Source organism: Paracoccidioides lutzii, assembly GCF_000150705.2.
Source record: "Paracoccidioides lutzii Pb01 unplaced genomic scaffold supercont2.5, whole genome shotgun sequence".
In the NCBI taxonomy this organism is placed as follows: domain Eukaryota; kingdom Fungi; phylum Ascomycota; class Eurotiomycetes; order Onygenales; family Ajellomycetaceae; genus Paracoccidioides; species Paracoccidioides lutzii.
Genome location: NW_015440951.1, coordinates 1,298,616 through 1,309,827, shown reverse-complemented (window position 1 = coordinate 1,309,827; position 11,212 = coordinate 1,298,616). Strand labels below are relative to the sequence as shown.

The 11,212-nt window shown below is 39.7% G+C and overlaps 3 protein-coding genes across 3 annotated transcripts in view; 1 reads left to right on the top strand and 2 right to left on the bottom strand.

The window, feature by feature from the left end:
* Nucleotides 1-3,694: 3,694 nt before the first annotated feature.
* On the bottom strand, nucleotides 3,695-5,760 carry PAAG_02596 (hypothetical protein; the record flags this gene model as incomplete). Its single annotated transcript, XM_002795844.1, has 2 exons — nucleotides 3,695-5,554; nucleotides 5,671-5,760. 2 exons carry the CDS (start codon nucleotides 5,758-5,760, stop codon nucleotides 3,695-3,697), a joined length of 1,950 nt encoding a protein of 649 aa, XP_002795890.1.
* Nucleotides 5,761-6,313: 553 nt separating this feature from the next.
* Nucleotides 6,314-7,793, top strand: PAAG_02595 (hypothetical protein; the record flags this gene model as incomplete). Its single annotated transcript, XM_002795843.2, has 2 exons — nucleotides 6,314-6,718; nucleotides 6,789-7,793. 2 exons carry the CDS (start codon nucleotides 6,314-6,316, stop codon nucleotides 7,791-7,793), a joined length of 1,410 nt encoding a protein of 469 aa, XP_002795889.1.
* A 1,540-nt stretch (nucleotides 7,794-9,333) lies between these two features.
* The window catches only part of PAAG_11520 (hypothetical protein), a gene marked incomplete at both ends in the record, with an annotated part of 2,115 nt that continues 236 nt past the window's right edge, over nucleotides 9,334-11,212 (bottom strand). Inside the window, 3 exons of the mRNA XM_015847157.1 lie at nucleotides 9,334-9,447; nucleotides 9,575-10,087; nucleotides 10,179-11,171. Of these exons, the coding sequence (XP_015703289.1) occupies nucleotides 9,334-9,447; nucleotides 9,575-10,087; nucleotides 10,179-11,171 (1,620 nt within the window). The remainder of the gene's footprint in view (nucleotides 9,448-9,574; nucleotides 10,088-10,178; nucleotides 11,172-11,212) is intronic.

Here is an 11,212-nt window from a genome sequence, read left to right as displayed (position 1 = left end):
TCAGTTACAGAATCAATTATTATGAGCTATAATCTAGTATATTTATCAATTGTTAATTGTTATCACATATATAATAATATCAAATATACTAAAAACAGAGAAGCTTACTTAAAGAATACAGAAATAGATTCTGTCATATTAACAGAGATAAGAAAAAAATAAGAAAAACTTTAAAATTAAAAACAGCAGCAACTACAAGAAATTTATAATAATTATAATTGAGAGATTATAGAGAAAGAAAAGTTTTAAAGAGTAAAAAATATCTTCTCTCTTTATTCTTATAGTAATAAATACTCTTATGATAATTATTTTATATAATTAGTCTCTCAATATTATTGAATAAGCATCATAAATATTATTCTCTATATCAATAAATACTTTACACTCATATTTTATTTTCTATATCAATAAACATTTTATGTTTATATATATTCAAAATAACTATTTTCTAAAACTACTAAGGTCAGTGTTTATAAAAAAGAGAGGCAACTGTGATATTAAAACTCTATATACTAGCTTCTTGCTCTCACACTACTTATCATACTACTTATTAAAGTGCTTATTTTCTTATACTACTTATCAAGTACTTTAGAATTAGCATCTTTCAAAGAATTAACATCTTTTAAAGAATCAACATCACTTTAAAATTTAACATTTGAAATTAGCATAGATCAATACTTTTTAAAAATCAGTTTTTTAGAATTAGCATTTTCTGAAAAATAGAACTAGCACTTCATAAAGAATCAGATTACTATATTATTAATTTCTTATTTTATAAAAGATTAGAGATAAAATCTATTGCTACTCATTTATATATATAAATATCTTAAATCTTTAAAATTTTTTCAAAAAATTCAGTGATTAGCTACTATTCAATTCTATATATACATTTTTATTCATTGCTATTTTCTTCTCTCTGTAGTGCTTGCTGTATCTATACATCTATTCTCTTATAATTTTAATTATAGAGCTTTTTATACTTTCTTTTAACACTTAGTTCATTCATTTTAAGTGTTTCTACAGCTCTATAATATTGATATATAATTTAATAATATAAATTATTTTGTAGAAATGAACATCAAATTCAATATTATAAGTATTTATCATTCAGATCACTGTAATATTTTAGTCATAAACATAACTGAAATGAGTATTAATATAAAATTAATTCTAGTATTTTTTTTTAGATCTAAAAAGTATAAATGATTATTGCAGATATATATTTTATCATTAATATTATAGATTTAACTATTTTAAAAAGAATAAAAAAACTTTTATAACATTGAATTTAAAATAATTATTATTATAAACTGCTAAAATTTCTTTATAATATTTACTAAATTATTAAAAATTAAAAATATTATTAAATTTAAAATTATAAAATTTAATATAACTATAGAGCTGATAAATATATTTATATTTTTCTTAATATTATTTTTATCACTTATTTTAATATATATGAGAATACTGAGAGTAGATAAACTAAATATTAAAAAAAAGTCCGAGAAGTTCTATAACTAAGATTGTAAGAGAGTAGAAATATAGATATTATAAGTACTATAAAGAGAAGAGAATAATAATAGATGAAATGTATATATAAAATTGAATAGTAGCTTATCAATTAATTTCTTAAAAGAATTTTAAAAATTCAGAGTATTTATATATATAAATAAGTAGTAATAAATTTTATTATTAATCTTTTATAAAATAAAGAATTAATAATATAATACTGATTCTATTTTCCAGAAAGTACTATTTATAAAAAACTGATTTTTGAGAAATATTGATTCTAAAGTGCTGAATCTTAAAACAATACTGATTCTCTGAAGAATGCTGATTTTAAAATACTTTAATAAGCAGTATGAGGATAAAGAGCTAGTATAGAAAGTCTTGACATTATAAAAATAAAACTGAAATATTCTTCATTATTATTATAAACAAATAGCTTTAAACTATTATCTATATTATATTATCTCAAATATTTAATAATAACTTTTTATTTAATTAAATAGATTTCATAGTCAGTAAATTCAGCTCTGATGATAATAGATTTGAAGATTTGATAATAGACATTCTTTAAATTAGCAAGAAATAGCCTCTTATCATATTGTTAATATTTGTATCAAATAGCCTCATTAACTACTTTTATATAATAATACTTATATTGCTGAAAAGATAATCATTAAAAAATTATACTAGATAACTTGTATAAGATGAAAATTCAAATATAATAATATCATTAGTGTGAAATTTATATTGATAAAAAACTGATATATAGCAGTTGAATCAGTTGACAATAAAATTTATATTTTTATTTGATACTCATTTAAAATTTATAGATTTCTACCTAATCCTCTTATAATCTGATACATGTTTTTATAAATTGATACACTTATATCTTGCTTGTAATAGAAGGAGAAGTGTCAGAATTGATTTGATAATAACTTAGTATTTGATTTACAATAGCTTCAATATGTTCAACTATAGAAGGACAAAAGTTTTTATTCAATTGATGAATTCACTTCTTGGTTACTTTCTCCTGGCTGTCACTCAACATTTAATTGATTGAAGCTCTAATATTCCTTAATCTTTCTCTATTAATATATTCATATAAAGTTTTATATAGAATTTTGATTTCTTACACCACATTTATGATTTTTAAATTTGATTTTGATTTTATGATGTAATGCCATCTGAATCTGATCTTCCAAATATTTAATATTATTAAGCATGGTGGTGGTGATTATTAATTTTTGAAAATTGGTGATGAATATACAAAAAAGAGATTTACATTACAGTGATATTTTCTTTAGAGTGGGCGCACTCACTAATGGTGAGTGCGCGTGGCACGGTTAGTAGATTCAACTCAAATAGAAAGTAGTATATATATTATATTTCATATTTTTTGATTCAAGAAGGCTGATTTCCTTTATTCATAAATAGTATTCATTAAACTAGAAATTCTTCTTTCATAGAAGTAAGTTTTTAACAATTTGATTATATATTCATATGAGAAGCTCAATCAACTAGTCTATAAACTAAAGTTAAATAAAAATTATTAAATATTTTAGCAGCAGCATATTTAAATAATATTTGTCCAGTTTTATAGATATTAATGACTAATAAGAGTCTTTCTTCTTGATTAGAAGCTTGATCTTTTGATTTGAGAGGCATATTGAATGAATTAATGAATGCGAGAGATTTGAGATGGGAAGCTATCCGCTCGGTGACCTTATCCACTCCGTGGCCGATTACATTACTTGTTCTTATTTTACATAATGTTTATATCGGTATTGTGAATTCTCGCTGCTGTTGTCACCAAATACCTACCTAGGTAGGGACGAAAGCGATGTTCATTAATGTCAAGGACGTTGAGTATAGCTATGGGTATCATATTCCATCAAAACATTAGGAACAGAAGGGTACGAGGTACAATTACGGGGAACAGGAATAAAAAAGGGCAGGATGTATTGTAAAGTATTTAGTTTACTTACAGACAAGAAATCTTAATAATGATAGTCATACACGTCTCAGTCTCTTTTACCCAGAGCTAGATACCTAGGTAAATAGGCCCTCTTCATTAATCACATAGTGGCCAAAAAGCAAGTGGTCCATCACTTCTTCAAATGAATAAAATCAAAGCCATTCTCCCCTAGACTTTTCAGACGGTATTCGAGAATCCATCTTAGGACTTTTACTGTTCTGCCCTCTCTATCCCCGCCACCCAAACCCCCCCGGAAGCTGCCGATCCATCCCAACAAAACCCCCCATTCTCCTTCAGAATAACGTTTTCCTGCATCCTCCTCGCCCCAGCCCCAAGCCCAACTCCAGCTCCAGCCCCAGTCCCAGAAAACCCACTATCCTCACTCCCCGTTCTCGACAAATTAGGTGACGCAATCAAACTTCCACCCCTCCCGCCCAGCAAAAGCCCCCGCACCACGCCCCCCACCCGCCCTGCAATCACCTCACCCTTCCCGGCCGTTAACACATACAACAAATACTTCAAATTCGGCAACGTATGTCTAACATCAATAACCCTTAACCCCATCCTGTTCATCAAATACTCGATATTCTTGTTCAGCAGGAAGACACCGTACTCAAAGCGATAGTGCGTGTTTACAGGGTAGAGTGGGAACGTGCGCTGTCGCTGTGCGAGGCCTGCGGAGATCGGGTCCTGGATGAACGATTGCGATAGGTAGGGTTTGACCGGGTATGGGAGGGGGACGGAGAGATAGAAGGAGAGCAGGTAGATAAGGTGCGCTGTATACCCCAGCGCGGCCGCGACGGATTCCTTGTCCATGTCTTCGAAGGTGGAGTTGGGGAGTGGCCGGCCGCAGATAGTGAAGGAGAGTGCTTCCTCTGGCACTGGTTCGATGGGGTATATAGCCTGCAGGTCCTCGCAGATACGCCGTATTTGGCCCATTGTCTCCTCTGTTGTGATCTTGAGAACATTTTCGCTCGAGGACATTGTTAAGTGTGCTTCGGAGAGATAGGATTGTATCTTTTCTTGCGATAAGCGGCTGCGAGCCATAGCGTTTCTCCTCGCTAAGAGACTAGCTAGGATTTCTTCTTTGCGTTTCGCACTCTGGCGTAGCTGTTTCTTTGTGGAGGCTGTTGCTTTTTTTACAGCTGAGAGCTTTTCTGCTGCTTGAGATTTGCGATTTAACGTGTTCAGATCCTTCAGCTTCTTCTCAAGTATACCGTTGATTTGGACTTCGAGTTTTTCCCGTGTCGCGAGCGCATCCTGTATGCAATCGTCAAGATTGGCGAGGCGCATCAGCGCATCAAAGGAGGATGTAAGTTGTTGATTATCGTCATTGGACTTAGTAGTAGGAATAAGAGGAAATGACGGCAACCGCTGTACGGGCGGTATATCCATCAAATTCGTATAAACCCCATCCGGAAAGTGAAACATAACACAATTTGCAGGCAGTGGATGATGGAAATTCTCCAACGAATTCCCAATATACTGCAAGGAGCGTAGATTAACTTCTAGCCTCAGCAGCAATATATACTCCGTCATATTCCCCATCTTCACCCAAAACCTGCACGTCACCTGGTCCTGCCGTGACACCAGTGGTCCACAAGCGTTCAGATCAAAGTACTTGAAGCTCGGATTCACGGTCTTCTCCACAACCTCACTCACGTAGATGGGTTCGTCGATGCCGGTGCAGTGCAGTGAAAAGAAGGAATCCGCCATCCTATTACCCGCAATGGCCTCCAGCTTGTGCTGCCGAATGAACGGACTGGCACCGGCCCATGGCAATGTACTTCTCCTGCGGCTTATCGGAGGATCTGGTTTCCGTTCTTCTTCGATATTGGACCCATCGGGTGACTGATCACCGCGCTTGAGGTCTGTGAACGAGCGCGACTGGTGGATGGGAGGTCTGGGTTCAAGCTTCGAGAGAAGCTTTGCGGGTGTCTGGAGTGCGTTGGGGACATTGTCGTCATCTATGGTCTTGCCACGGGGCCGCGGATGGGTATGAGTACTGCCCGGGAAGTTGACGATGAGGTTGCGCACGGAGATGCCCTGGAGATGGCGCAGCTTGCGATTCTATATAACCAATAAGCAGTTCAGTTAGCTATAAATAAGTTACAAAACTTGCTTGAATCGCATGCAATAGAACGATTGCATAGATGTAGATGGAGGGAGTGCTGGGCATAGCATACCAATAACCATGTCTTCCGACACTGAATATCTGCAGTTCTGAGCTGTTCAAGTCGCTGGACGAGGACATCTGTAGATGCAGAATGAGACATTGCTAGGAAATCCGTAATGTGTGAGGCATAGTATGTAGTGTCAACGGAGCTCTCATCTACAGAGAGCAGATTTCACAAAGTAGCTGGAGGGGAGGATTCGAGATGACAGAACAAGCGCAGCGAGGACTAGATCATGATATCCCGCCTGTACCAGATGCTAGAGGTTCTATATAACAGTAAATATCAGACAAATGATGCTCTGTTCCTTTTGTTTCCTTTGTTGTTCTTCTTTTTGTAAATATCTAATTGTCGTTGGTTTGTTCATGTTCGTTCATCCATGCTGTTGTAACTAAGCTAAGCTTTTGTAGCCCAACTATGGCTTTGTTCCTGATTGGGCAATCAACCCGCAAAAAACTTCATGCCAGTTGCAACTATTTACAACAGACAACGCAACAACCACAACCACTACCATAACGACGATCATTGCACTCCTCAAGCGTAAGGAGTATTGACTACATACGTCTCCGGAAGGTGTCACAATGCCCTAGAGAATCACCAATTGGCTCTGTAGGAAGATCGACAAAACCCACGCACACTCACAGCCCCCGCGGAAATGGCCGCCAAACCGGCCGTGACATCAGCTGCCCGAATAGCTGCTATAGCAACTAGGGGAGCGGGAGCGGGAGCGGGTGTGGGTGTCTGTTCGGAGAAGCGGCTTGCAAAGGTTTCCTCCAGCGACTCGTCGACTTCAGAGGTACCTCCACCGCCTCCAAAGGAGACCGTTCGTGTCAACCCTTCAATCGTCAGCACCTGGAATGTTGTCCGCTTCCCCAAACCAACAGAACCCATTCAGGGTAGGGTCAGAGAGCCTACGTCCCGTGCTGCTCTGCTATGGCGGGCACAGGAGGCGGCAAGGCTGCGCAAAGCCCTTAATCGCATGACACACGGGAAAAATATATTCGCATACATTAACATCCGGACAAATCAGGTTATATATTCGTTTACCAGAGCTCTCGAGGTGAGTTGAATTCCGTCGCTGAATATGGGAAGAAAGAAAGTGAAACCATATCTAACTATATACTATCCAGAAGAACAAGGTCCTCTCCCAACTCATCTACCACGGCAAAAAGACCGTCCCCGCAACCCTGCGCAAGGATATGTGGACCCCTTATTTCTCCGTGCACTTTCCCTCCGCCACTCTGGGCCTCGATACCTATCGTCTCCTCCGCGAATTCTCTATACAGCGCCAACTCGCACCACCCACAGACATAATCACCGCATCAAAAGATAACGAGGTGCTCACCCGCCAGCGCCCTCGTGACCCCAAGAAAGCAGAGGAATGGGACGAGCAGTGGAATCCTCGCATGGAACAACGCCAGATTCTTAACCAGAGACTGCGTGCCCGGGTGCTGATGGACCAGAAGGCGACCAGTGTGGCGGATATTGCGGCTGTGTTGGCGTTGCAGGAGCAGAAATTGAAGGCTCAGGAAGAGCAGGAGGCCAGAGAGGCGGAGCAGGAAGATGGGAATGGGACCGGAGAGAAGGAAGGAGAGGGGAAGGTGGTTAGTGGGACGAGAGGCGTTATCGAGAAGGATGGAGTTAAGAGGGATTCTAAAGGGAGGAAAGTCAGTCGCAAGAGGCTGGCGCGGATCCGGGCTGCGATCAGGAAGGAGCAGAGGCTCGAGAAGGAAACTATGGACAAAATCGCCAAGTTGGAAAGAAAGATTTGGTCGCCGACGGCGACATATAAAATTGACCCGGATGTGCCGCCGACGGAGCACCATATTGTCAATGATGGGGAGATCAAGATCTTTTGGATGGACGTACATAATTTGCAATATGCGGAGTCGTGGCCCAAGAATGTCGTTCATGGCCAGTTGAAAATTACTGGGGATCATATTATGGGCGTTGATCTTGACCTTGAGGGTCCCGCGCTGGCGGAGTTTGAGACTGCTCCTGCCGCTAGAGTGGAGGAGGGTGCGGGAAAGGGAGAGGGAGAAGGAGAGGGACGGGCTGAAGCTGGGGGCGAGGAGGAGAAGGGAGAGTCTCCAAAGGAAGAGAAGTCGGGTCTGAAGAAGTTGAAGTTCTGGTAGTTAAGACGCTGATAGAAATGAAGGTTATGGCGTGCATTTTCACTTTTTGGATACTTCACCGGTTAGTGTGAAGAGTATGGGCTGTCTCCAAGGATATCGTTTCTTTCCCTCCCCCATTGTCTCTTTTACTCATGCTCCTTTTTCATCATCCGTACCATCTTCAACTCTTTCCCCTGTCAAGGAATTTACATCTCCTTGCTCCTTTCCTCAAGGTCTTGTATAGTACCGATATATGTATCCTCTATGTTATTGAGACACCAGTTATATACAACTCATTTTTATAGGAACCCAATTTTATGGGAAAACTGTTTTTAGGTTTCCAAAAATTTAGCAACTTTAGTGGGGAATTGATTTTACTGAGGTTACCATCTGTCCAGCGTAAGGTTGTTCTGGTGAAAAGGAGAACAAAGTCAACAATATTTAATGGAAAGTAATTGAGTTTGACATACCTCACTTTATAGACAAAATGTTTATATAACTACTCACTGTGAAATAATTAATTGCCTAAGAAGCTTCAAGAGTCTGAAGAAAATGTCGCTGATAATCCCCAATTCTATTTAGGAATAGGGCTCACTGGTAGAGCATGAATGAAGAGCAGTTATCGAATAATCCGTACACGATGCTCTCTGATTAGGAAAATAAGGGATAACGCATCTCGTTCGTCTCACATTTCAAGTCTGAATTAGACAAAAAATACTCTTAGATAAAAGTAAAAAACACCAAAAAATGCAAATATCGCCCTACCATGTGAAAATTTTGAAGTTAACAGAAGGTAAATATCAAAGCGAACTCCTGAATTTCACCAAACAGAAATCCTGGCAGAACAGGGAGAACAAACACGAAACATGGCACCCAACCAGGAAACTCAAGCAGACGGGGGAAAGAAAGGAAAACCAGAAATAAGAAAAGAACAGAAACACAAACAGACACACAGGAACCATCCAATCCATATCCTCATCTCCTTTCTCACCCCGTTCCATACTAAACCGTTTCGCCCTTTGCATTTCTTCCTGATTAGATTTACCTCCAGTAGTGGTTGGTATCCAGTACGGTAGAGTACGTATTCACTCAATACCTCGCATTGCACCTGTATTCCGTATATACATACATACAAAAATCATAATGTGCGTTGGGACGTCAAAACGTAACATAGCATGAAATAACGTTGCGTGGCATAAGATAGCATAGCATGAAAAGAAGAAAAAGAAAAAGCGGGATGGAGGCAGCAGCAGTGGGCCACTGGCAGAATAGAAAATAAAATAGAATGTCAGCAAAATAAAATGGAGGATGGAATTGAGCGAGGGTGGGGAAGAAGAGGGGTTTGGGGAAGTTTACAACGGCTCAAGCTCGAGAAAAACGAGACTGGAAAAATGACAAAAAAAGGAACGAAATAGGTAAAGATGATACATTTAAAAGCCAATGAAAGCAATCAAGCGTTACCCCATGTTTTCCTTGTGGCTAGTTTTGCAGAAAGGGGTAGGGAGACCAAAAAACCATAGAGGGTACAAAAAAAGCATAGGAGAACAGAACCTTGGAATGATCATTTCTTCGTATCGTGCTTAAACCCCGTAAAAGGACATAAATGAACCGTATTCATCTGTCTTTTCCAGTCTTGGTTTTCATGATGAGCGTCCGAAAAGGTGGCAAAACATGCCTGAGAAAGAAATCAGGGTAAAGAGGAATAAAGATAACAAAAAGAAGAAAAAGCCCTCAGCCATGGTCCACGAGTAAATCCATCTCACCCCTTTCTATCCCATATCACCCTGTTTATCTCTACTCACAACCCCATTCTTATCCTTATCGACCTTACTCCTCTTCACTCCCAAATCCAAATTGGTCCCCTCAATCACCCCCTTCAACTCAGCTGGCGAAACCTCAGGCCCCAAATCCTCATTCTCCACAGCTGAAAGATTCTCAATAGGCATAGCATTCTCGTCATCGTCGTCATCAGCACTAACCTCACCCCCCAACTTCCCAGCACGAACTTTCCTCCTCGTCTCCTCAACGATCTTGTCCGCCTCGCTCATGCCGCCCAGAAATTTGGCAGATAAATCGTTATTATTACTATTAGGGATACCAAAAGTGGAAAGATTGTTGTCTGCAGCGGACGGTGGCGTGCGTTGATTTATGGCCAGCTGGATAGCTTTGGTGTCAAAGCGGACGATCATGCAGGAGAGGTTGTCCGTGCTGAAACGGGATAGGGCGTGGTCAACGAGGATTTTCGAGGCGACTTGTGGATCCTCTGTGCCGCGGACGAGGTCGACAGCTTCTTGATCGGAACAGACGTCCCATAGCTAAAGGTTTTAGCCGGAAGAGGTTAGTTCAAGCGATTAAGTTACGATTAATAGGGTGCGATTAAAATGGACAATAATAAAATACACTTACACCATCGCAAGCTAGAATCATGAACTCATCCGTTTCAGGTTGGATGACTGTCTCCGTCGTGTACGGATGGCCAGTGACGAGGTCTTTCATATACGAATCTCCCAGAGCCCGAGTAACAGCAAGAACACCGTTTACGCGATTATTGAGAATGAGGCCTCCCGCGTTGGATATTCGTTTCCCCTCGTTCTCGTCACTACCTTTGTGGTCATACGATAATCGCAGGGCTTTGCCGTTTCGACATAGGACCACTCGTGCATCGCCCACATTGGCAGTGTATAGAACACGATGTCGAGAGGTGATTGTTTCTTGGGGTTTTGGATTTGTAGATTCTGGGGCTGAGGTTGATAGGCCAGATGCATCTCTGGATGTTTGCACTGGTAGTACAGCGGTATTGCCTTTATCTGCTCCTGGCTTGGATTGCCCCGCTGAGGGTGCAGTTGGATTGTGAGTCGGCACAGTAGTTCGATCCTCCCATCGTAATATCGCAGTTACAGCGGTGCAGCCACTATTTTTTAAAGGAAGTTTCTCCAGTTGTTGATCCACGTTTGTGAAAGTCTGGTCTAGGAGTTCCGGAACTGGAGAATTCGGGTGTTTTCTCATTATATCTTCCAGTATAAGATGGAGTTTTTTACCGCACCATTCCGCAGCGAAAGTGCCAGCATGCCCATCAAAAATGGCAAAGTATCCATTATCAGTTTCAATCATAGGCATAGAATCAGAAGAATCATTGGTTGTAGATATCGACTCTTCGGAAGCTTTGCTGTGTGCTGGCGATTCCGTTTTGGCCGGGGTAGGAGCCGATGTTCCAAGAAAATTATAAAGATACGCATGTGTATCTTCCATAGTCCTTCGACATTTTCTATTTTTATCTTCCGTAACGCCAACACGAAATGACGAGTGCGCAGTTGGTGCTGATTCACCCGCGGAGTTATTCAACGACCCTTGCGGAACAATTAATGCTGGATCCATCCTCCCCAACTTCTGCACGGGTGTCTGCGCCAGGTGCGGTTCCCTCTGAGACTCTCGCGAACTTG